The 27,144-nt window shown below is 41.6% G+C and overlaps 1 protein-coding gene and 1 long non-coding RNA gene across 12 annotated transcripts in view; one reads left to right on the forward strand and one right to left on the reverse strand.

The window, feature by feature from the left end:
• The window catches only part of Cacnb2 (calcium voltage-gated channel auxiliary subunit beta 2), a 346,804-nt gene that overhangs the window by 108,892 nt on the left and 210,768 nt on the right, over positions 1–27,144 (forward strand). The window contains 1 exon segment of one of the 10 annotated variants that reach the window (NM_053851.2): positions 14,972–15,071. In NM_053851.2, the coding sequence (NP_446303.1) occupies positions 15,024–15,071 (48 nt within the window). In that variant the 5' untranslated portion in view covers positions 14,972–15,023. 10 annotated transcript variants of the gene reach the window in all.
• On the reverse strand, positions 26–26,436 carry LOC134482755 (uncharacterized). 2 transcript variants are annotated; one of them, XR_015641897.1, is made up of 4 exons: positions 26,300–26,436; positions 14,920–15,170; positions 12,343–12,509; positions 26–2,300 (listed from the first exon to the last, which is right to left on the reverse strand). It is a non-coding gene; the product is annotated as an uncharacterized LOC134482755 (long non-coding RNA). The 2 variants fall into 2 exon arrangements; XR_015641898.1 differs by lacking the exons at positions 26–2,300; positions 12,343–12,509 and adding an exon at positions 12,990–14,790 and having other exon boundaries at positions 26,300–26,410.

Raw genomic sequence — 27,144 nt, forward strand, 5'->3', positions numbered from 1 at the left:
AAGCATTTAGGATGTCCACACAAGATTTGTCTTTTGAGTATGCTTGGTTTATTACACAGTTTTGAGTAAGCTCAGTTATTTACACAGGCATTCCTTATTATATCATACTAATATAAAAGTGAAACAGACATCTCACCAAGTGGGGAACGTGGACAGGACATGCTGTAGGGTTCTATTTGGGAAGGTTTTCCTGTAAGGTAAAGCTTGAGGCTCAACTCACATTCTCTACCCCCCTACACCTCACCCATCCCACACATTCCCATGACGTCCTTCAGCTGTAGCTGGATGGGAGGATAGCACTAATGGCAGTCCAGAAACTCCTTAAGAGCTCTGGCCAGCCAGTACTGACAAGCCAGCATCTGTGAGCAGAGTGACAGCTCTGAATGCTTAATGGTTGCTGAACCCAGGACACTGTACAGTCCCAAGTCTTCTTGCTGACGAGTGTCAACAGAGGACAGAGAAGCTGTCTCTGGAGTACTAGCACTGTGATCCTAAAGGCCATTCCTAAAGTCCCAATGTTTGCATCATTTACTGGGCTTTGCATGGATCAGGGCTCACAGCTTGAGGCTGGTTCACCAGCTTATCAACACCACCTAGGGGTTAGTTGCTTAGCATATCAAGGACTGCCTGGAGCTTGCTTTTAAAGCCTAGTTCTTATCAGAGTTGCCTGGTGACAAGCTCCCATTTTACAGGCATCACATTAGTCCAAATCATACAAAATAGCTTTTAAGTCACACAAAATGGTTTCACTTATGTTCCTACCGTGTGGAGCTGGGCTGCCTAAGAACACACTAGTTTAACCTGAGGCAGAGAGCGAGCCAGTAAGCAGTGTTCCTCTGTGATTTGTGTTTCAGTTCCTGCCTGACTCCCTGCTATGTCTTTTCAGTATCGAAGAGTTTTATAATGTATCGGACAAAACAACAGTTAGTGAGACCTCATTATGTATTAACAAGGTATTTTGAAGAAAAAGGAAATGCAATGATTTTAAAAAGGGTTAGTTTTCAGACTTAAGACTACTAGAAAGAGAAATCCGGTATGAAGTGTGTGGCAGTATGGGAAATATTTGCTCATGAGAGTCTAAGCAATATATAAACAAAAAAACTTTGACTGTCATGGATATTTTCTGTGCCAGGGTGGAGGAACCAGGGACAGGAAGATGGTGAGTTCAAGGCCATCCTAGGCTATGTTGAGAAATGGACTCCTAATAGGGAACGTGTGGATTGTGTCAAACTATCTTGTACTCAAGCACATGCCTTGACATAAACTGTCCATCAACTATCTGTCGTGTGTGTTTGTGTGTGTGTGTGTGTGTGTATGTGTGTGATAATATCCACTGTATCCCACACATGTGAGTTACATACTGAACCAGACCCAGCGTAATCCAGCAAGGCATGACTTCAATCTTCTAACAGTATTTAAATTACTCCAAGAATACTTGGTTTTACATTAGGATAGGAACTGTAAGACTTCCATTTTGAGTAAATGGACTTCTACAAAGCAGACTTTACAGAGAAATGACCATGGCAGGTATGAATACCTACCTGCGTATTTTCTTTTTCTTTAGGTGCCTGGCTAAGAACATTGGGTCATCTGCACTAATAATAGAGATTTAGCAGTCTTTAATCTCACTCCTCTGTAAACTGAAGGCATGCACACCTACACTTCTGTTTCATTTTAACTCCCATATACGTGGGATCCTCTAGAATACCATCCTGAAGACCCACTGTGCCACAGAGACAGGGTAATAATGTTAGACTGTCTTCACAGCTCTCTTAACCAGAGATGGATCGGGTAAATTTCCTCTGTCTTTTATCTTATCACTTTCGAAATGAGTCCTCTAGATTTATAGAGCATTTCCAAGCAGTGGTATGGAAAACTAATCTTTTTACCTTTAGCCAGAATTAAGATCAAAGATTTAGCATGACAAACTACTTGGGACCACCATAGGAGTTTTGCGTAGGAGCAAGATCAAGGATATTTAGAAGCAGACCAAGTTTTTGCTGGGCTTTCTTTCTAAACAGCTGCCCTTCTGTGCCGTCTCCAGCCCTCATTTAAAGGTGCAGTGCCATTGTGCATAAGCCCCACCTCTTCCCTAAGTCTGGCTTACTCCAAAGGTGCTCAAGGTACCTCCTTCTGTTTGTCCCACTCTCTGGATCTTCTCAAGGCCAGTGGGTGCAAGGAGGAAGGACAGAGAGGGGAATGGTAGGATCCGTTTGCTTCAACCATTGCAAGCTGATATGATCAGGCTTCTCCTGAACTGTTTTTTTGTTTCATCATCACCTCCGGCCAGTTATATGTCCCTGTTGAATGGTCATAAGGTCATTCCCATGTAATATGTATCAGAAGCTCATGATAAGTAATAGTATTCTTTGGGGTTGGTTATTTTTATTTTATTTTTTATTTCTCCCTTATTTTTTTTCCTTTTTCCATTGATTGATTTTGTTAACTTCATAATATATATATAATGAACGAGTGATTATTTTGTGTCCCACTCTCTCCTATCTCCTTCTCATTCCTAATGCGCGTGCACACACACACACACACACACACACACACACACACACACACACACACACCACTAACGCACACAGGTGCATACACTCACAAGCAAGTGCACACACATACATCAATCCCTTATGGCCCATTTAGTTTATCCAGGGCCATCTATGTCGCCATTGGATTGGAAGCACCCCTGGAACCTGGTCGTATAATTGATGGGTACAGGACTCAAGTGATGATTCCCTTCCTCCCTCAAAGTGGCAATGAAATTAATTTAAGAACAAAGACTCTCTTCAGGGTGAAAACCCTGGGGTCCTAGAGAGGGAATAGGTGAAGGACATCCAACCTCATTTAAATCCTACCTCTACAACTGGGGAGCTGTGCTGTGTTAGCCTAATCACTCACCTGAGATCTGATTATTCTTTTGCCATCTAGGGGTGAACAACGTTAGTCTTTGTAACAGTTTCTGGACTGAAGGAATCATGCTCACCCTCTGCACCACTCTTGTCCTAACTTTCCCTTTACACTTGACTCATGCCAAACCTGTGAGTATGGCGTGAGGCTCCTTCTGCCTCACTCCCCTGAGTATCTTACCAAATGCCATTTGGTGTGAGACACTTATCGTCCTCTGAAGGTCAGTCTGAGAAACAGCCCTTTAAAGCCCGCTGTGGCATTTCCCGTCAGGCCTGTCAGGAACACTGCCTGTGCCTTTACAAGATGTTCCTTTTTATGGGACTTCAGGAGAATTTGGTGTCTGCTGTGAGTGCCAAGCAGTGTGGCGCTGCTGAGCATTGGGTTTATTTTAAGCTTATGGCCAGTAAATTATGTAACTGACCGAGTTTCCCTTTTTGAGTTGCCTGCTAGAAAGCTTACAGGAAGATTCACGGCTCATCTGGAGGAAGTATACTGGTCATCACAGGGTGTTCCAGTCTTTATTTCTATGTCTGTGGCCCGCCTCCATCTTTGTTGTTCTTTTATTGTAACTCCTTTTATATAATTTAAACATTATTTTAAATTTATTCATGAGAACTTAGCCCACTGTAGAGTAGCATATGGAAACCGCAAACTCAACCCTTAGTACTAACACAAACTATTCTTTCAAATTTCCTTAAATGGTTTCTCAAGTTTGGTGAGAGGAAGGAAGAACGTTGGAAAGGGAGAGAGAGAGAAGATATGGGTTATATCAGTGTCACTTGCTATAACTCCTATAGTTATGAAATGAGTTAATTTTCATAGAATGGTACTAGTTGGGTTTACATAATAAGTTTCAGGCCAACCAGGACTACATAGTAATCCCACACCTCAAGACAGGGAGGGATCTAGTGATATAGAATGAATTTTCTCATGAGTAAAACTTTTCAACAAAAGGAAAGAAAGCAGTTTGGATAGTGTGTGTTTATAGATCACAAAGATGGTTTGGAAAACTACTAGTAAAGAAGCCATGTAAAGGCTGGTTGACGCTGTTCACTATAGGGGCAAGTGGCTGCCAGTTTATTAGGGGGTAAATAAACTATTGTGTGCTCCTCCAGGGTTGGCTTGTAAAATTACTTTTTATCTGGCACAGAACAAGATGGAGAAAAACAATAACTTGAAATTCTGAAAACCTTACCCTGCCTGGTTTTGAACAATTAACTCACGATGCTTTGGTGTGCTGGTGAAACTTGACTGTTGACTTCATTGAGAGAGCTTTGAAGCTTACTTAGTAAAGTGCTCCCTTGGGTGTGTCCGGTAGCATTTCCAGGGAGAATTAACTAAGAAGACAAGACCTACTTTGAATGTGGAAGGCCCTGTCTCATACATAGAGATCTGGGTGGGATAAAGGGAGAGAGAGGAGGAAGCCAGCAAAGACCAACCCCACCTCCGACCCCATCTCCCTGTTTTCTCTCCTCTTTTTCTCTCCCTCTTCCCCTCTCACTCTCTCCTACTTTTCTCCTTCTCCCTCTCTTCCTCTTTCCCTCTCTTCTGCTATGATGTGAGCTACCCTGCCTTCATATTTTCCTTGCCATGATTGACCAAAACCTCTGAAACTCTAAGCCAAAGTAAATAATTATTTCCTTTAGGTTGTTTTACTCAGTTATTGGTCACAGTGACAGAAATGTGACAAAGTTCCTTCATTTATAAACTAGAAGTAAATCAGAACTTAGGCTACAGGAATTGTAAGAATCACCTGTGTCAAGTTTCTAGCCTACTTTACGGACTGGAGCCTAGTGGGAATCCATGTGTCAGCTGTTATTCTTCTTTCTCTTTTCTATTTGAGCAAAGGATTTCAAAAAGTGTTGAATTTGGGGTCTGGGGAGGTGGTTCAGTGGTTAAGAGTACTGGCTGCTCTTCGAGAGGGCCTGAGTTCAATCCCCAGCAACCACATGGTCGCTCACAACCATCTGTAGTGGGATCTGTTACCCTCTTCTGGTGTGTCTGAAGATAGATACACAGCTACAGTGTACTCCTATACATAAAATAAATACATCTCTAAAAAAAAGTGTTGAATTGTCTCTTACAGTCTTTCCACCCCATCTTCTACGATGTTCCCTGGGCCTTTGGTATGGGAGTTGGATTGTAGATATATTCATTGTGACTAAGCTTTGCATTTTGATTGGTTATAGTTGGTTGACACTGGTCTCTATGTGTTGCAAAGAGAAGTTTCCTTGTTGTTGGGTGACAACTACATTTGTAGGTATCTAAAAAGGCAAATATTTAGTGCACAGTTAGGGATCGTGCTGGTTTAGTAAAGTGATTGTAGTTGTAGGTTCCTCTCTGATCTATTATTTCATTAGCCCTGGGTAGTTGCCTGTTTCCAATACCAGGCATGACTTAGCTTTTGTTGAGTGACCATAAATCAAGTTAGATAGCTTTTAGTTACCACTGCCGTCTGATGCCACTACTGTACACTTAGAATGATACTGGCATGCAGGTCATTTTGTGGTTCATAGGCATCAAAGCTGTGTAGCATTGTCAGAGCCAATGGATGAGGGGATTACAGTGAGATTGTGCCTCGTAGTCATGACATAAGCTACATCCATAAAGTCTCACCAACATGAATGACTAACCAAGAATTGAACAAGGACAACAGCAATAGATATGCCAACGTGGAGTGGAGGAACCCCACAAGGCCTTAACTCTACACAAAGAACTACAAGCAATTAAGGAACATTGAGAGCAGGAGATAAAGTCTCTTGCAGGGAAAAGCATGCTGTGCTGTCTAGCTTTATGCCAACTTGACACATCCTAGAGTCACTGAAGAGAAGAGAGCCTCAATCGAGAAAATACCTCCATAAGATTTAGTGATAAGCAAGCCTGTAGGGCATTTTCTTAATTAGTGATTGATGTGGGAGGGTCCAACCCTTTATGGGTGAGGCTAACTCTGGTCAGGTGGTCTGGGATTTATAAGAATGCAGGCTAAGAAAGCCATGGTGAGCAAGCCACTACTACTTGACCACTGCATCAGCTCCTGCCTCCAGGTTCCTGCCTTTTTTGAGTTCCTGTCCTGACTTCCTTAGAAGATGAACAGTGATGTGGAAGCGTAAGCCAAAATAAAGCCTTTCCTCCCCAAGTTGCTTTGGTCTTAGTGCTTTATCACAGCAATAACAACCCTAACTAGGACACACACCAACTAATTATGCAATATCAAATGGCTATTCTTGCAAACATACGTTCAGGTAACATTATACAGATTGAGTAGCTTGCACTTATGTATTTAGAAATATATGTGCATATACATATAGGCATGTGTGATGAACAGTTAATGACAAAAGAGGCCATGATTTGAAAGAGAACAAGAAAAGTCTGTAAGGGTAGATTTGGTTTGAGGAAGAGGAAAGGGAAAATGGTATCATAATCTCAAAAAGTAAAACTAAGGAAAATGAAGTGGTAACTTGCTAATTTTGTAAATGAATGTTATGGTGGAGTCAGTGACAGGACAGCACACTCTCTTTCTCTCTCTTTCTCTCTTTCTCTCTCTTTCTCTCTTTCTCTCTCTCTCTCTCTCTCTCTCTCTCTCTCTGTGTGTGTGTGTGTGTGTGTGTGTGTGTGTGTGTGTGTGTGTGTGTTAGAATTTTAGAATCTGTCAAGCATATTTGTGGTAGCTGAAGGGGAAATATGCATTTCTCTTTCTTGGTCATTCCAATCAGAGAGGAAATTAGAATAACCACTTGGAAGTATTTTATGCTGTGGTCATCATGGATTTGCTCACGACATATTATATCTGAACAACATGCCTTTTTCCATCCAAAGACCAATATTTTCTTTCCTATATGCAGGTTGTATTTCTTTCCGTCCGTAATGAGTAAAATGAATGGGTCAAATATATTTTCGGAAAAAAGGATGAGCCGTGGTGAATTTTAATCAGCGGATGGTCTTGGACTTGCTTTCCCGTCATTACCTTTCTGATTAACATAATGGACTTCTGCCTTTATACAGTGTTCCTTCTGCAGTGGGAAGGTAGTGATGCTCCCTTGTTGCCCTGATTTCTCTTGGGGACAACCAGAAGTCTGGGTAGAGAGGGTTTGAGCCAGAGTAGGAAAGGGAGATGAATGGAAGCTTTGTTGGCTTATTTTCCTCGAATACACTCTTTGTAATGAGTGATATGGAGAAATTTTAAAGACATACACTGAGCCACAAACCCAAAGACAAAGCAGAGGGAGCCAGTTGGGGACCTGCGAGAATTTTAATGCTTAAATGTTTTACTTCTTTGTGTTGCAAAGTGGGGACATGGCTTCGGGTCAATTTTGAGAGACTCAAAGGAAAAAGGATTGAAGCAGATTTTGAAATTCTTTGCAAGTTTCCCTGAGCTAGGCAGAAAAAGGAGGGCATTGGATTGAAATGACTTTCATTGCAGGACTGAACTCCTTCAGATGTGATTGTATTACAAGATAAGAGGGGATAATTAGGATGGCTCAGTTTTTATCACACTCAAGTGTAGCATGTGTTACAGCAGCATAAGCTGCAGCATAAAGGCTGTCCTCCAGGTATCCAACTTATGACTCAAAGACTGCATGGAGCCAAAGGGAGTTATGGATGCAACCCTCTATAAAATATAAGCTTACCCAAAACGTCGACGTTTTCCTGTTTTGATGGGTGTGTGTGTGTGTGTGTGTGTGTGTGTGTGTGTGTGTGTGTCAGTTACTTGGTTCTCAAGTAAGAGCTTTGTAAATTAGAATGTTGAGTCAGTTTCAAACATTGGAAGTGGCCAAATCTTACTGAAGCCATGTGCCCATTCCATGGCTACCAGTAGTTTGGGAAGCATGACTTCATCTCCCCTAACTACCTCCTTATTCTGCTGACTTCTACTGTTATCTGTGTGCAATCTTATTACTGAAAAATACCATTATTGATCTGAAAAAAAACAAACACCTAGAAGATCAAGGAATACAGAAAGTCTTGGCAAAAAAAGAAAAAAGAAAATCTGAAAAAGAATGATACATATTTCCATTGAGGCTGAGTAAAATAGAGTTGTCCTTTTTGGTGGCTACAGAGGTAAAGATTAAGGCTGAAGAGATGGCTTAGATGGTAAAGTGCTTGTTAGGCAAGTATGAGGACCTGACTTCAGGTTTTTTGCACCCAGTAAAAAGCCAAGGGTGGTGATACATACCTGGAATCCTAATGCTTGGGAGGCTATGGCAGTAGGATTCCTGGGGTTCGCCGGCCACCCAGTTTAGTCAAATTGGTGAGCTGCAGGTTTAATGGAAGACCCTGATTCAAAATATCAAGGTGGAAGAAAATTGCAGAAGATACCCAATATTGGCCTCTGTCCTTCATGTACTACTGTACACACATGCTCACGTATCCATGAACACACCAGAGGAGGGAGGGTGGGGGAGCAAAAGGAGGAGGGGAAGGAGAAGAAAAGCAAGAAGAGAGAATAAGCAGAAGAGAGAGTACAAAGATTAAGAAAGATACACGGGGCTTGGTAAGAGTCCTGCTTGGAATTCTAATGTGAGATAGAATGGTCAGAACAAGTCAAGGGGCAGAGGAGAGCTGACCTGCCCATGAAGGCATATCACATTGTCCCAACAGACTGAACCACAATCATGGATGGAAATGGGCAGAGACAAGGAGATAGAAAAGTAACCATCTTTGACACTTACACTGAAGCTTTTTTCACTCTGTTGTTTCTGATCATACTTTCCTGTTCTAATCCTCTCAGCGCATCTGCTTCTCTCACCTCTCTCTCCCCATGTCCTCCAGAAGTAACACCATCATCTTTGCCTTAGATGTTCCAATGTTGTTTCCTCTGTGCTCTCTGCTTTCCCTTCAGCTACAACCTCACTACCAACGTGTATGTTAAAAATGCTGTCTGTCTGCTCATGCCTGTGGCTGTCTGAATGAAACCATCCCACTGCTCATAGTACAAAGATAAAACTCCCGGCACAGAGCTCGTGACATGCTTACCACCTGCCTTCTAAACCTGCTTTGGTCCTTCTCCCTCTCTTACTTGATCCTTTGGCTACTTAACCATCCCTTCCTAGACAGAGACATTTGTAGAGGCTTCTTCCTGTGCTCAAACCCCTGTATTTTTAACTCCTTCCCTCTTGGCAACCTTAGAGCAAAGAGCACTGCCCCAAAAGACTTTTCTTCCTTTAGTAATGGCAAATGACTATCTACATGCTCTATAGTTTTGTAACATTCTTTACTTTCATACACTAACATCCTACTTTGTAAATATATATATATATATATATATATATATATATTGTCCCCCCTGTATCTTGACCTCCCTCTATTTAAAAATCTTGGGTGTTATATTTCCTATCTTGTGAGACCAGTACCTGCAGATTCATGTGCATGCCCAGTAGCACTCAGGCGACATTGACTCAACAGACAGATAATTGTTGAGGATAATTGTTGGATTTTTTTTTTAATGTTGTTGGGTCTTTTTTTGAATTATTGTTTTGCATTTATGAATGTGTATAGCTGTAACACTGGACTATGATGGGTGGGTGAGAAGTGAGCACAGAGGCTATCAGGACCCTGAGGCTGTGTGAAACGTCAGCCACTGAAAGAGCTGTAACACCCAAACAGAGTCACTCCTGATAAGGGATCTCTGTTCTACTACAGAAAGAATCTCAAGGTTGTAGTGTTGTTGGGGCATCTTTAAATTAAACTAGTTGTAGCTGATTATAAAATTATGTATGACATGTAAAAATGACGTATAGAATTATAGAAACTGTTACTGGTAAGATAAGTTAGGAGGTCAAGTTTTTTACCATTAGGCAGGATGACCTAAGTTCCATTGCCAGGATCCACATCAGGAAGGTCAGATGTGAGTCCTATAAGCTGTCCTCTGGCTTCTGCACATGATCTGTGGCATATGTGTTCCCATATATGTACAAAAATAAATGAGTGTAACAAATATGTGAACATGTATACCTGTTATACTGGCAGATCTTTTGAAACGTGAAACTTGTATGATAATTGGATTAGGTTAGCTTTATCTGTCTCCTTGGCTATTTTTCATTTGTTTTGGGTAAAAACATCCAAAGTGCTACATTTTTGAAATATGCTATAACAGTTATCACCTTGCTGTGCAGTCGCCTGCTCGAATCTCTGTGTGTGCCTATGTGTGGTATATGCATGCCTATACAGATGCGTGCATGGGCGTGCTCACCCGCCTATGCTCATATATGCTAACCGGTGCATGTGTATGTCGAGGCCAGAGGTCAACATTAGATGTATTTCCCCATCTTTTCCCTTGTATTTGGGTGAAACAGGGGTTCTCACTGAATCGAGTGCTTATGAGTTTGGCTAGACTGGCTAGACAGAAAACCCCTAGGATCCGCCTCTCTCTGCTTCTGCTTATTCTACACTACTGTTAGAGTGGGCGTCACCATGGCAACACATGATGTGAGGAGTAAGAATCCAAACTCAGGTGTTCGTGCCATCTCCCTGTCCTCCACGCCAGGACTTCTTGCCCCTCTGGATAGCTAACACTGCGGTGTTCAATCTCCCCTTCTGCTTCCTCTCCAGTCTCTCTCGCATGCTGGGAGATCACCTTTTGCAGCTGCTATTATCCCTCTAGTGTCATTCTTCTGAGGAAGTGCACCGTCTCATTTGCTGTGTGCTTTCTCTCTTGTCACTAGGAGTGACACACAATGTGAAACAACCAAACAATCCTGATTTTTCGTAAGCCACACTTACGGGTGAACCTCTTAGATTTTAAAATTCGTGCCATTGATGTCATATGTATATACACATGATGTCATATGTATCTGTGATTCTTCATTATTACTTCAATCGCTCGTTACTGCATTACAATATTTTAATGTAAATACACCATATATTATTACAAAATACATCAGTGAATCATTCATTAGCTTTGTGGTGAGCTCCGTAAATCACAATCTATTTGATTAAGTTCATTTGATTGGATTACTTCTTAGCTCCTTACTAATTGCCAATACGTAAGCTTAGCAGTTTCAGATTTCTTACTGTAGAATCTGTTTCTGTTTGGGGAAAATAGTCCAGTATTTTTAGACCAAATTATCTAGAGAGGATTGTTTTTCCTACTTGTTAATAAAAATAGGCAGTTATTTTCACATTTAACAGCTCCCGTCGTTCTCCTGCTCTGCTGGATAAAATCTGAACTCCGCTGTGGAATTAGGTACCTCTCCCTGCTTCGCTGTTCTGCCCCACCGGCCCCTTCCTCTGCCTATGCTCCTTGGACACTATGAATTCATTATTCACTTTAACAGTAACACAAAGAAGTATTTTTAAAATACAGGCTTCATTTCTTTAACTGGGGTCAAAGTAGGAGTATCTTAGACAATATGGGGGCATGTTTCTCTTCATAATGTCACGCCATGACAAGCCACCTCCAAAGGGAACAGCGGCTTCCAATGAGAGACTGGAGACCTGCTGCTGTGTCCCCGAAATGTGTGGCAGGTTTTTCTGTATCGCTTCAGCATTACATCTACCTTAGGGCAACAGGAAAGAGGAACGTACAAGAGGAAGGCAAGGTCCCGCTCCCCTAAGGACAGGCATGGGATTGATACATGTCAGTTTTGCTTCTTCTCATTGGTCAGAAGCTAGTCACGTGCACTGCCCCAATGCCCCACCCCCAGTTGCTAGGGAAGCTGAACTGTTTGCCTTAGCACAAACTCCCTAGGTTTATTCTGGTTGCTATGGATGAAATGATAAATGAATAACAAAGACGCAAGTGTGAATTTATGTCTCCTGGTCTATGCTCAACGCTAAAACTGTACACGTAAGGAAGGACCGAATTTCTGGGAGGATGCAATTTAGTTTGAATACTTTGGACCGGACGCGGTGACGTAGACCTGTAACCCCAGAACTTGGGAGGTGGAGGCAAGGAGGATTAGGGATGCAATGGCATCCTTGTCCCCATAGCTCATAATAGATCTGAGGATATCCCCGTGTGATGGAAACCGTCTCAAAAAAAAGCCCAAGGGCTGGAGAGGCACATGCATGTGCTTACACATAGAACAACCCAAGATAAGAAATAAAAATGCGGGGCTGGGGATTTAGCTCAGTGGTAGAGCGCTTACCTAGGAAGCGCAAGGCCCTGGGTTCGGTCCCCAGCTCCGAAAAAAAGAACCAAAAAAAAAAAAAAAAAAAAAAAGAAATAAAAATGCAAGTCCCCGAAAACGTACTTTAGGTGTAACTATGCTGTCTTAGTGTATCAGGAGTTTGTAGGCCACACACATTTTTTGCTTGTATATTTTACAAGAGCAGATGTGGCACATATCTAGTCTGCGTGTGAACTTTTGTGCTTCGTCTACTGTCTAGTTAACTGGCATTCTTTCTCTACTTATTGTCCACTGGGTGCAGCACTGCCTGGCTTGTAAAAGGATCCCACATAGCCCTGACTTAACAGAGCCCTGAGCGTACCTGGGAGAGATAGTTAGGAGCTGTTCCCATCATTTCCCCTGGCATTCCTGTTGCCCCTTTTCACTTTCTTCTCTTCTCTCTGCTGTGTTGTAAGACCTAGACTTGCTTTTGGTGTGGTGGCACCTGCCTTGTGTCAATCCTTAAAGGAAGATGGTGGCATGGACTCCCTGTTGGAAAGAAAGAAAAGGGAGTCACGGATAAATGTACTTTCTTATTTCCTCTCCATAGCATGTTAACCCAGAGCCAAGAAGATAGAAGGTCCCCAGCAAATGTTTGCAGAGCCCACTTAGAGCGCTCAGTGACATTCTTTCTTGGGTTCTTGAATGACAGTGTGGGTGGAATCTCTAATGAACTGGGGAATCTCTCACATACTGTGTTTAAAAATACCATACTTAATAAAAAGTGAATTCTGAACTCAAGGAGAGAAGGCTCCACCAATGTTTTCATCTTATTCTAATGTTGACTTCATTTTTATTTGTTTTTATGAAATGTGAGATAAAGGCACTTTTTAAAACCCTTGATCCTTCCCACCTCCCTACCCACCCACCCACCTCTCTCTCTCTCTCTCTCTCTCTCTCTCTCTCAACCCCCCTCTCTCTCTCTCTCTCTCAGTTGGGGGAAGAGGAAGAAAAAGGCCAAATTATATTGTACAAAAATTTTAATAAAAACCTTGACTTTGTGTTTACTAGATTACTATACTTCTTATTAAAGTTTCTTCAGAAAAAAAAATCGAACTGAAATTCTGTGTACAAGGAATATGTCTTGTAGAGTCCAAAAAAAAAAAAGTCAACCTTCTCTAGAAGACTTAATTCAAAAGTCTATTTCCTGTTTAATTTAGAAATGTCTCTGGCATAATCAAAGCTCTACGTCAGTGGTTCTCAACCTGTGGATCACGACCAAGTCGTGGGGAGGGGGGATGTCAAACTACCCTTTCACGGGGGTTGCAAATCAGATATCCAACATAATAGATATGTATATTATGATTCATAACAGTAGCAAAATTACAGTTATAAAGTAACAACTAAATAATTTTACGGTTCAGAGTCACCACCACATGAGGCGCTGTACTGAAGGGTGGCAGTGTTAGAAAGGTTGAGAACCACCTCTTTACATAGTCATATTTTTCCCTTTGAGCTTTCAAAAACGTGGATGGTTAGTATGCGATATAGCCATAGAATTTGGGGGCTCCGTTAAGTCGAGGCTATTAATTACACTGCTCGGTTCCTCTGCCAGTCATATGAGAGTTCTGAACGAAAGCAGAGACACTTTCCCAGTTCTCAGTCACACCCTAAGACAAGGAACAGCAATACAGGAGCTGGTTAACCGGGCTCTAAAGAAAACATGAGCAAGAGGTGGAGAATTAGTAAGCTCTCATTTTCCACGGGACTAAGGAGCCTGACAATGGTTATTGATCTTAGACTATGGTGTGCGATTAATTAATGCGCCTTTTTAAGCACTATGGAGCCAATCTGGGTCAGTGTGTGTGGTATACTGAAAGGTTATATGAATCATTGCTTATTAGAATGGTTGATATCATCCAAATTAAGAGCCGAGTCCCTAATGCCTTAATGATTCATTTTTCGTGGTGTGACACGTACAAGGCCTCAGACAAAGAATATAAAGATCTGCTCTCTGCCAGAAAGCCGTGTCCTTGGGGAATGGTATAAACAGAATAGTTGACATGGGGTATTGACTTGTAAGCTCTCGGGCTTATGGGACATTTGGCTCGTTGTGTCTAAATCATAGCTGATGCATTATTCAACCAATTAATTAGGTCCGACTCCGATCACATTCGCCCGCCAGAGCTGCGTTCACTTAACATGCTTCAGTGTAGAAAATGAGTCTTTGGTGAGCAGAAAGAGAAACTGTACGGCCGCAGTGGTTGAGTGAGTCAGGTCCTGAGGCTACTCCAGCAATCTTCCTCCCCATCCCTTTGAAATGCATACTGCAGGACAAAGCGTCTCATGGTGTAGAGGGTGGCTCTGGAGTCCTAAGGATCCACAGTGAATTGAAGTCTAGACTCACTCATTTGTCAGTGGGAGGGGAGGAGGGAGAAAGAGCAAATCAGATATGCCCAAAATGTTACAGAGGTACCAGTGAATCAAGGATGCTCTTGCGAGGCTCTCTGCGCTGTGCGTAGCGAGGAGGGCGATGTAACAGCCAAACAGCAGCAGGAGCAGCGTCGTTCTCAGAAACAGTCACATACACAGCGGCCAGAGTAGGCCTCCTCCCTTCGGAGGCAGCATACTGCAGCCTGGTGAAATGCAAGGCTCCGAGGTTTGAAAATCTCTGGGGTTGAGCATGGCTACTGTAAAAGCCTCGCTCGGAAACCCTGACGCTCTGAACAGGCAAAACCCCATGTTAGCAACAGCTCGGTCAGGAAGAGAAATGCTACCTTTTCTAGATGTTTGCCGGGAGGCAGCCCCCTGAAAGGAGATCTCAAATTACCTGTAAGAAAAAAAATTTTTTTAAAGGCAGTCAGAGAGAGCAAAGTTTTGGCATGCCTGCAAAAACAGCAGTGTCTGTAAAAACTACCTAGAGACAGCAGCTAAGTGTTGATTTGCCCATGACTCTTACCTGGGAGTGGAAGGTGGGAAGAAATGGACAGTGGCCGTGACGAGAAGCTGAGGCACGGTGCAGCTTGGTGAAGCCACGCTCTGACTGCGTCCTGCCACCTCTTCATGCAGTGCTGCGGGCTGGTACATCGCCGGCGAGTACGGGTGTCCTATGTAAGTTTCTATTGCTCTACAGTGGTGGCCGGGAGCTGAAAATTGTAACTTGTGTCTGTCGGGTTCATGCTGCCGCTCCTGGGTGCTTTAATCCCTGTGCTGAACCAAACAGAAAATCAATCATTTGTGCCATGAGTTGTCAAGGCGCCTGAGAGCTACAATTCTCTGAGGTCTTTCTGGAGATGTTTCTGTGCATTTACCTTTTGTTCGGGGTTACTTTCACAGCGTTGGAAATAACTTGTAGAAAGAGGGACTGGTTTGATGTGTGTATGTGTGTAGTTGGGGAGTAGCTATTGTCTCAGATATCTGTATCAGTTCAAACCAGTTGATATACTCTTTTGCTCGGAGTTTTCGTATTTGAATCGTGGCGTGGGCAAAGAAATTGTTTTCTGGAGACGAATTACCATGGAGTTTGTCAAATTGCAGACAGCCGCGGTGGCTAATATGAAATCCTATTTGGAAGAGCTTCAGGAAAATTGTACATGATAATCGTTTGATGGATGACACAGCTGTTGCAATATTGCCAGCCTTCCCAATGGCTTTATCGTCCCCTGTCTGTTTCTCAGGAACAGCCCTTATTTCGTGGACCTGCCGTGTTTTTGCAAAATGGCTGTCTGAGCATCAAATTCTAAAAGGCATGCTCTCGCCGATGCCGAAGTATTATTGTTGGAGAAGGTCGGATGTTAATTGAAATACACGGCACCGCTGTGCAAGCAGACAGGCTCGGAGGAAGCCCTGGCTTTATTTTCCTACGCCGTCTGCGTGCAGCCGCTTTATTTTCACAGAACGATGTGAAAGGGAGCGGGCAATTTATGCAGGCTGGCCAGACTGCAGTGCTGAATGGCTAAACCCCCGACTTGAGATTCCTGGATGCAAAACAAACGGAAAACCGACAATGAACACTGATCAGTTCTTAAGGGTGTCACTAAGGAAATCTGTGACCTTGGGAGTTTGGCCAGCAGAAGGGATTCACCTGAGACCTCAAGACAAACAAGGTCAAAATCTGCTATGTTCTAAAGCACGAAGTTGAAGATCAGGGATGGGAGGGGACAATGGGATCGTTTGCATTCCTGTAAGATTTGGAAAGATCTCCCACTATTAAATAAATAAGAGATTTAAACGCTCCCTTAGTTGAACGGGTTTTAGGATTATTATCAATGTTGTTTGTGTTCTGAATGCAACAGCTGACAGGGCAGGAGTAAATGTAGTTGTGAGGTAGCCAGCCAGGATTTTTTTTTAAGGACGACATCTGCAGAGATGGGTGGATTTTTCCCAATAGAAAAATTAATTGATTTTAAAATAACATTTGGAAACAAGTGCCCCAAACTTTTTAGTGTCTCAAACTGCCTAAAAATGAAAACCTTAAAATGATATCAAGTTAAAAATCCTCTATTTTCATAAATTAATGAGGACTCTGACTTCTGTGGCTTTATGTCTTTCTATTTGTCCTGTTCTTTGGGAATTAGAAGAAATCTATTGCTGTATCTGCCTAGTGTGTCTGGGGTTTCTGAAAAATACTCTCAAGACTGTGGTTTTTATTTGGCTTGTTTTTGCCCCCTGTGTTACACCTGTAAGTACATAAAAAGAACAGATGCTACAATCTGTTTTCGTTTTTTTGTTTTTGTCTTTGATTGGAGTCATGACGAAAAAGTGTGACTTTGTTTCTTTATAATTATCAAACTTTTTACCCTGTACTTTGAATAAGGAGCCATAACAATATATAGCATGTGTATGTTTTAAAGTCTGGCATATGAATATTTTTAGAATATTTAGTGGACATCATGCCAGCATTAAATTCAAACATTTGTAAATATATATATATATATATATGTGTGTGTGTATATACATATATATCAGATATCTATTATATATGATTACATATATGTATATATGCAAAACATTGTAAATTAAAAACATATAAATAAAATGATGTATGTGCACAGTCACCCACTGCATGACAGCATTTCAGTCAGCGATAGATTGATCGCACATATCATACAGGTCTAGACAGATTAGGATGCCTGGTGCTTTACACATCCTGGTTTGTGTAAGTGTACCCTGTGACATATGTACAGCTACAAGATTTCTTGAGGGTGCATCCTCAGACAGGATACCCATTGTTAAGTGGTGTGTGTGTGCGTGTGTATGTATCCATGTGTGTGTGTGTGCATGTGTGTGTATGCATGTGTGTGTGCATGTGTGTATGCATGTGTGTGTATGTGCATGTGTGTGTGTCTTTTTTCAGTTTTCTGGGAGTCTTTCTCCTTTTTAACCATTTTCTTTTTGGGATGACAGCTTTGTTAAGGGTTCCTCCCACTCTAACACTGTCTTTTAGAAAATTCGGTTAACATTATGTGGGCAGCAAAGAAAGTTATATACACGTGCCTCCAGCCTTCATTTCTAGCTCTTTACCTTTCATAGCGGTTAATTTTATTTAGCTCTCTTTCCTCCCCTGTTCTACATTGGCTTGATAGACCCAGGACCTGTTCTGTGAGCAATGAATGCAGCCTATGGGCTCGAAGCCCTGTTTTTCTCTACAAGACTCAGTACACAAGCCTCTCATTTTGACATTATCATTTATTTTTGGAACTTCGACTTCATTATTTTGTTTATACCTAACAGTAATTTTTTAAATCTGGCTTATACCTTACAGGCAATTCCTGTATTTATCTGTACTGCCTTGCTGCTTTATTAAATGATATGAAAAGCTGTCAACTGAATAACTATTATTAACTCAAACATGGAGAGATCTAATGTGAACTTGGAAAATATTGACATGTGCATCCTTTGGAAGAAGGGCTTGGTTGCCATTCTCCTAAGTTTAGTTGGGGTTCAGGTGGCTTTCTATGCTCGTAAGTTCCACATCTGTGGATTGCACAACAGGAACAAAAGTCTTTGAAAGAGGGTGTGTCATATTGAGCACACACAGCTCTCTTGTCATCCTCAACAGTACAGTAAAATAACTACCAACATTGGATTGTTCTGCTACATGCTAGATCATCTAGATGTTATTTAAGTATGTAAGAAAATGGACTTAGGTTATATTCAAGGTTCACCCCACTTTATATAGGGGACAAACCTCCATCAATATTGATACCCACAGGGGCTGTGGACACTAGACAGAGGCTGTACAGATTGAATGTACCTTGCTGTAAATGCCTAGGAGTAGAGGTTTTTGATATTCTTAAGTTTTTTAAGTTTGGGAAATTTTTCATACCTTTGTTTTTCCTGACTGAACATCCTGAATCTGAAATTCTGAAATGATTCAGAAATTCAGTCTCAAAATATAGAGATGGGTAACCCGAGAGTCAAATGCATAGGAGAGCTGATGCTAAGATTTCAAGTTGCCTTAGGTTGAGGAATGTGGTCAGCACTCCAGTCAAGAGACCATGCACTACGGCTAGAGAGATGCCTCAGCAGTTACTAATGTGTACTGCTCTTCCAGAAGACCCAAGTCTGGTTCTTAGCACCCAGGTCAGGCAGGTCACAACCACCTATATCTTCAGCTCCAGAAATCTAACTCACTTCTGGTCTCTTCAGGCATCTGCACTCACAGGTGCACATAAGCGCACACATGAAGGTTTGCCGTTGTGTTTGGTTGGTTGGTTTGTCTTAAAGAAACCATTCATTGTCGATACCTCTTATATGCCTTCTGCTCACCATTACCCACTTTGATCGAGGACCCATTTACTTGTCTTTAGCACCACAGCCCATTTATCCTCTCTCAGAATCTTATAGAAATGAACTCATATAGATTTTTCCTCATCCCACCTACCCGCATCACTTGCCCTTCATTTATAAGACAGATCTCTGTGGTTCTAGGTCTACCCTTATTCTTGTGCCCATATAGTCTTTCATTGTGGGATAACCCATGATTTCACTGGTCAGTTTGCTGTTGATGGGCATGTGGGTAGCTTCCAGTTTGAATTACTGTAAACATTAGGGTTTTAAATAATTGTGATACTTGAATGTTAGTTCTGTTGGATTTCAATTTAAGTGTGAAAGTGTCAAATCAGATGTTGCAGTATACCTATATTTGTCTTCAATGGACACTGGTAAAAAGCTTTCTAACACATTCAGCCAAGACATACTCCTCCTAACTGGTAGGACTCCACAGGGACGTGCTTGTCTTTCACACCCGAGCCAGTTTGTAAGGGGAAGAAGTGTCCTCTGCTGGCTTTCCTTTGCATCCCCTAAGTGACTAATAAAGTCAAAACTTTGAGCATTTGGCTATCCTTTGTGCAATACTTGTTGAAGTCTCTGGCTTCTTTCCTTTTCGATTATCTGTCTTTTGAGGCAATTTTGTGGGTAAAGGAACTGATAAAGAAAGCATCAGCTGGTGATTAGCATGTAACACTGGTGGAGGACAGTGGCTATAAAGAAAACTCCTTAGACTGTGGAGTTAGACTTGCCACAAGCTGGGATTTTGATGAGATCGTTTATTTACAATGTCATATCAGAGAGTTTTCTTCTTTTTTGAGACTAATAAATATCCTATATAATCAGAATCACTATAGAACATTGAATATTCGAGATGCAATAAAACAGTGTGTCAGCACCTGTACACGAACTACTACTCAGTTGCTTTTCAAAAACTTAGCAACCCTAGCATAGGACCTAGGAGGCATATCTAAGAGAATAGCTGAGAAGGAAGGAGAGACAGTGGTGCATGATTGTTCTTGACTTAGTCGCAGATTGTGAATATTAGTTATTACCAATAATCTCAAGCAGCCTTGCTAAAGGAGGACACAAACTCATCCATACATTATGAATCTCTGAATAGATGCCATTTTGTTGGGCTCCAGTAATGTAATTTCTTTTCTAATTTTTAGAGTATTTAGCTGAGGTTATGTGTTACTTTGGTGCATTTAGTAGGATTTAGTCACTCAGAGCTTCATCTGCGACTAATGAGCTTGCCTCACGCACAGTCTTTTAGAGTTAACAGTTTTTGCTGTTTCCTGTCATGTTAGAGAATGGGCAGGGAAAACATGGAATATCCTCACATGTTTAGTTGTACTCAGCTGTGAAGAAAAACGATGTCTGCAGGAAATGGATGGCTCTGGAAGGCATTATACTACGTGAGAGGACCCAGTCTCAGGACAAACTTGCATGCTTTCCCACGGGCCGCTCCTAACTTTTCGTGTTTGTTTGTGAAAGAATAAGGTGGTGTGTAAAAGTGACTCTAGACTATGGAACTGAGTAGGAGACCAAGAGAGGAGAAAGAGAGAGGTTCGCCATTGGTGGGGATCCGGAGACAAGGAACAAAGGTTAAAGGAGAACTGGAGGGAAGGGAAAGCAATGGGAGAGAAAAGAAGACGCAACAAAACCAACAGTGTTTGAAATGTGCCAAAGTGAAGCTTAGTTCTTTGTGTGCTAATGAGAATTTGTAAGATAACTACAAAGGTAGACAAGGTAAAGAGTTACTGCGTCACAGGAGAGAAACAATGCACTGTATGGCTAAAGGGCTCAGGATCTGACAGTCAGCCGAGCTGAGATTCAAAGGGAGATGATTCTTCCCTCTATGTGCAGTGTTTTGTTCATCTTGCTTAGAAGGTGTTGCTATGTTTAAATAATTGGATTATCATTACATTTAATTAACATGAAATTTTTATAATGCTGTGGAGCATAAAAATCAATGGTAATTGAACTTGAGAAGGGCTGAGAGAGATGGCTGGTTAGCAGGACTTCTGGTCACGTCCAGATTGGAATTTTTCACTCAAGACTCAAGACTCAAATGGTATATGACTATTAAGACCCACCTTTTAAATCATGTTTAGGGCCCTCAGGACAGTCCAGCAAGTAAAGGCATATACCACCAAGCTGTATGACCTTGGTTCAGTACCCAGAACCCACATGGCAGAAGGGAAGAACCAATTCCAAACATTGTCCATACAAGCACAGACACATACATGCCCCACACACATAAGACACAAAATATGTATAATGTAATAAAATTTTAAGTCACATTTATTTATCAGAAACTGCTGACTTTTTAGATTTGAGACCTGAGTTGTAATAGCTTTAAACTCTGTCTCTATTAAAATCTTTCATTTTACCCTTCAAATTTTAATATTATACTTATTTATTTGTTGGGGGGTAGGAAGTAAAAAGGACACTCATGAAAGTCAGAGGACAACTTTCAGATATTGGTTCTCTCCTTGCACCATGTGAGCTCTGAGAATTTAACTCATCTCGTCTGGAGTAGCAGTAGGCACCTTTACCCACTGAGCCATTCATGCCTCTCAGTTTTTAAAGTTAGCATAATGTCTTACTTTTCTATTTGCTAACTCATGTCCATCTTTCCTGGACATGAGAGGGTCCTTAAGAAAGTCTAAGCCTACATAGGAGCAACACATCCTCGGCCCCAGAAGTACCAAACCTGAGAACTTACATGCTGTGCAGTACGAGTAGCATTGAAGGATTTAATTTTTCAGAGCTTTAATTATTAGCTTCTGTCTACCAACGTTCTATTCCTAGAGAAGGGGATAGGTGGACATTTTATAACCATTTCACTTTATAAATATTAAGGGGCTCAGATGGGGAAATGAAATTGATCCACAGTTAGCCATTTGAAGATGACAGGACAAGTTTGCTGGAGAATTTCCTGGCACTTCCAGCTTGCTTTAACTCCTCCCCAGCAAGTCGTGGGTCACTATGCACTTCTCCTTTCCTGAGAGAGGCAGGTCCATGTATGAATGGCAACCGATTCTAAAGCAGGAGTCTTGAACTCATACACTGAAAAGGTTCCTGCAGACTTGCTCCATCGCTGGGAAATGCAAACTTCTTTACATGGGGGGATTACAGAGACAGTGCTACCTAATAGTTTCCTGTGGTTATTATGCACGCTAAAAAATTATGCAAAGAATTGCTCATCTTCACTTCAGTGGGAACTGTTTTCGTTCTCCTAGCCATGCGTGCAAGGAGTCCCTTCACCTGTGCCGAATTAAGCCCGTCAGTTTGGGAAGTGTGTTTACTGCGGCAAAGGGAGGGGGCCTTGTAAAGTCTGTAGACTGATGCAGACTCCCTGAGTCATATTCATTCGTGAAGCAATTGCCACGTTCATAATCTTCCCTCTGAGTGTCTCTGTTAACATTAAAATGAAGTAGACCTCTGATCTCTGTCCTCTACCCACGGGGTAGAGGCAAAGGTGTTTATGAAACACCAGTGTGTGTTTAGTTTATGAGAATCTAACAGTTGGAGAGGCCCAGAGCGTCTCCTGCATTGGAGAATAGCACAGTGGTTCTAAAGACCTTACACAAGCTAGAGTTGGTATGTAGGAATTCCAGACGCTGAGACTATTTTATGTGAAATTTATCAAGCTTCAGGACCATGTTTATAATATAACGTTTTCCCTAAAAGTACTTCTGTTGCTATTGGTATCTACATGAAAGGAGTTCTCAAAGTCTATGTTGGCGTGTGGGCAGCTCACAGAAATGGGTAAAGAGATAGAGGAGATGTTACTTTGCATAGGATCAAACATTTAATAAGTTTTATTTTGTGATAAATGACTTTATTCCTCATCTTTCCCCAGAAAGCCTTATAAAATGTGAAATTGTAGGACAGAAGATGTGACTCAGTGGTAGAATGCTTTCCTAGGATGCATAAAGCCCTGAATTCAATTTCCAAGAGCACACACCCATACATACATACATGTGTGTATATACATGCATGTATATATATGATATATATGTATATGTGGTATAGAAAATTGTATGTGTATATATACAGTATATGAACATGTAGAGCATATACAGTATATGTATATACTGGAAAATATATATACATATACATAATTATATACATACATACATACATATATACATATATATACATATGATATGTAACACAAACACATACACATACATATGATATACATACATATATACATAAATATATGTGTGTGATATGTACATGTATCACAATCAGATGGTGTATGAATTTTAGATATTCATTGTATAGAATTGCATATATATTACATATTTAATGCTTGTTTTTAATTAACTAAGATATGTATACTAATGCATCAGAAAACTGTTAACTTGAACTGTATTGGGTGATAAACTTGCTTGAGAAATTAGCATTTGTATATATTCAGAATACACTGGAGGGCAAGGCTTGGCTGGCTTGTGGGGTTGATCCTTCATGGGATGTTACAGGCAAGCATTCTTCTGCATCACATGGTCATAAGCTTTGTTTTACATGCTAAGACAGTTATTCTGCTCCCTGGTGTGGTATGCTGTCATCGTGTTTTCCTCTCTCCAATATCCATTTCCACCTGTTCCTCACTGACAGGTTAAGCAGTACCAGTGAACTCAGGCTTCTCTCGGATTCATAGTCACGCTCCCTGTCCTTTTCCTGAAGAGAGCTCATCCAGGCAGAACACTCTGACTTCAATTCTTAAGCAGCCCCACTTACTTCACTCCCAGAAGACCACAGCCACGTCCTGACTAGTCTTCCCATCTTTCTCTTCATTCTTCATCAATAGGGTCCCAACTGTCCTAGGGCTGCACAGGTGGATTTCCTCCACTCAAACCCTTCAGCTGGATCCCATTCTCTAAAACATTCAGTGCAGTCCAAGCAACACACATCGGACCCTTTGTGATCCAGCCTCTATGAGCTTCCTTGACCTTACCCTGAGCTTCTTTACAATTTCAAGCTCCAGTGATACTGATTATTATAATGAGTCCGAAAGCCCAGGGCTCTTTTACCCTCAGACCAACCTCAGTGCAAGCTTTTACCCAAGCTTGCTTAAGTAGCCTTATTGCTTTTACTCCTAAAGGCAGCTACTGTGTTCATTATAGTGCCCTTTATTTATCTGTTCCCCTCTGACAGCCATACTTTCTCTGTGCTTTGTTCATTGCTTTGTCCTGTGGCCCAGCAAAGAACTCAGCCCTAGACACAGTCTTAGTATACTTAATGAGTAACTATAAAACTAACACCAGGGAGATAGTAGCAATTTCTTATTTTTCTACTGCAACCCTCTGTTCTTGTGTATCAATGTAATATAAAATGTTCATTTTATATATGTACAGAATTCATCAGAGACTTATATGTATAAACACACAAGAGTTTTGTTGTAATAGCCTGTTCCTGTGAAGATGTATGAAGTAGCAAGCATCTGTTGCTGTAATTTTAAACTCATCGGTTTATGCTATTGATCTCTTTCCCAACTTATGGAATACTCCATTTAAGGGATTAAATAAAAAGAACCAGATTCCTCCCCAATAACAAAAATCCCTTCAAATACAGAAGAGATCTCATTTCTGATTGATGGAAACACTAAAAATCAAACTAACTTTTTGTTAAAATTGTTTATAAAGAGGGAAAATGTGTGCTTTAAAAACCGTTTTGGATGATTATTATTTATAACCATTTCAAAATAAAAGCATGAGGACTGGAGAGATATCCCAGTAAGTAAGAGTACTTGCTATGTAAGCGTGAGGACCTACGTTTGAAACCCCAGTAACCACACAAAACTACGCATAGCCGTAGATGCCTGTACCCCCAGCATTGAGGAAAAGGGCAGAAACAGAAGGATCCCAAGAGCTTGCTGGTCAGCCATCCCTAACAGCAATCTTCCCATTTAGTGAGAGACCTTGTTTCAAGGCCTGAAAATTAGAGGGCAATAGAAGAAAATGCTCAGGAGTTGGGGATTTAGCTCAGTGGTAGAGCGGTTGCCTAGCAAGCGCAAGGCCCTGGGTTTGGTCCCCAGCTCCGGAAAAAAAAAAGAAAGAAAGAAAGAAAAAGTAAGAAAATGCTCAGTCCTGTTCTGACCTCTGCATATGTGCACTTGGGTGTGCACACTCACCCACTCACAGACATACCCCATGCACACACCACACACACATATATTGATAAATACACCACTGTGCTTCTTATATGAACCCTTGAGGCAAAGGTTTAATAGCTACATGTATTTAAAAGCATCCCTGGAATCTTTGCCATGAATAACACTCCATTTTTAGGAGCTGTGACATTCATCACCAGCCCCCTCCTTTCCAAGTCCTGGCTCAGGCAGGTAGCTGCCTTTTGTGTGGATTTGCAGCCTTCAGTCGCAGGGTGACCTTTCTGCTGAATAGAACTGCTTCCCAGGACTCCTGTGTTCTGTGTCTTTCTTGGTATTCCATTGAGAGAGCAGCCACTTCTCCTCTGTGAACCACCGGAAGGAGCATCCTTCTGTGGTGACGGTTCTTTGTTCTTCACTTTTGTGATATGTATGTGGCCCTTCTCCTCCGCAGGACCAAAGGAATAAAGGATTTATGTAATCTCAGATTTCTAAATAACCCCAGTAAAAGAGAAGGGCAGAGCAGCTCAAGATGGCTCCCAAAGTGAGTTCTATCTCTTGCCTTCTCTCCTCTTGTTTTTTTTTTCTCCCTTCCCTGTCTCTCTCATCTTTCTTTCCTCCCTCCCTTTTTCTTTAAATCTCTCCTTTTTCTCTTTGGTAGTAGTGGCACAGCAAGTCCATGAAACTTCACCTAAATCCCCATGGCGTTCCCCGTGGTCTTTGCCTTATACATTTTTACCACCCCGCCCCCTCCCTTGATGATGATAGACAAGAAACAAAGTGATTGTTGTTCTCAAAAATGGATCTCAATATTTTTCCTTCACAGATGAATGGTATATAGTTTGACTAGATATGCAGGCTTCTTAATAACTGGCAAGTGCCCTCAGTAAGAAACACACAGTAGACTGGCTGGAGAAGGGGCATCTAATAAAGAATCCTATGATTGGGTAGAGATAGAATGGTAGAATGGTAGCCATGTATGAGGCTCTTGCCTAGGTTCAATCCCCAACCTCAAAAATTTCATCTTCAATACCACCACCACCACCACCACCATCACCACCATCATCATGCAACTGAAAGATATGGTATCCTCTTCAGTCTTCTACAGTTTGCATGCTCCTGCACTTATAGCAGTTCTCTAGAGTGTTACAAAGGCTGAATATCATAAGGTTTCCTGGTGAGTGATACAAATAACCCTTTCTGCTGTTTAAATAACATAAAAACCACTGGCAGCGTGTAAGAATGTTTTTAGTAAATTGCTTATCACTAACATTGAAAATCCTATAGATTCTTGTCAGTAAGTAAATAAGTGAACTGCAGTCCTGCAAAATGTCAGGGGGGATGGTGCCTAGTCATTTATTTTAAATAATCCGCCCGTGTGTGTGTGTGTGTGTGTGTGTGTGTGTGTGTGTGTTTCCTGTGGTGTAGGTACATATTCACTTACCTGTGGAGGACAGAAGACAACAACCTCTGCTGTCATCCCTCAGGAACTGTCTGCTTGGCCTTTCATTAGACTGGAGCTCACTGAGTAGACCATGCTGGCTGGCCAGCAAGCACCAGATGCCGTGCACCTGTCTCTGCTTCTCCAGCTCTAAAAAGCAAACACACCACACCCAGTCTCCTTTCACAGGGCCTCTGAGGATCAAACGCAGATCCTCCCGCTTACAAAGCAAGTGCTTTCCTGACTTAGCATCTTCCCAGCCCTGACTGAGAGATTGTGATATACACTATTATTTGAGGTCCATTAGCCAATGGGAGAACTGAGCAAATGACAAGAAATCTGGAAGTTGGGTTCAAGGTGACTCTAAGCATCTGAAGGCAGAAACTATGGCTGGGTTTTTGGAGTCCTTCCTCTGTGGGCAGTCATCGTACTTCAGACCAATTTGTGTACAGTTATTCAAAGTTCAGATTTCTGAGAAAGGGAGGAGATTAGAGCTTCCCAGCTCTAATTCCTAAAAGGAATAGTCACTTTAGTGACACCCCCACCAGCCCTGCATACAGTGAAGAACAATGGTCTCTCAGAGGTAAACCCAAGTGTTCTTTTTTTTTTAAGGTTTATTTATTATGTTTATATGAGTACACTGTAGCTGCTTTCAGACACCAGAAGGAGGCATCTGATCCCATTACAGATGGTTGTGAGCCACCATGTGGTTGATGGACTTGAACTCAGGACCTCTGGAAGAGCAGTCAGTGCTATTAATTGCTGAGCTATCTCTCAAGCCCCCAAGTGTTCTTTATTGAAAGGAGGAAGCATCATATGTGTGAATACACACTACAGAGATTCTTCAC

Source organism: Rattus norvegicus, chromosome 17 (genome assembly GCF_021556685.1).
Source record: "Rattus norvegicus strain SHRSP/BbbUtx chromosome 17, alternate assembly SHRSP_T2T, whole genome shotgun sequence".
NCBI classification, from domain to species: domain Eukaryota; kingdom Metazoa; phylum Chordata; class Mammalia; order Rodentia; family Muridae; genus Rattus; species Rattus norvegicus.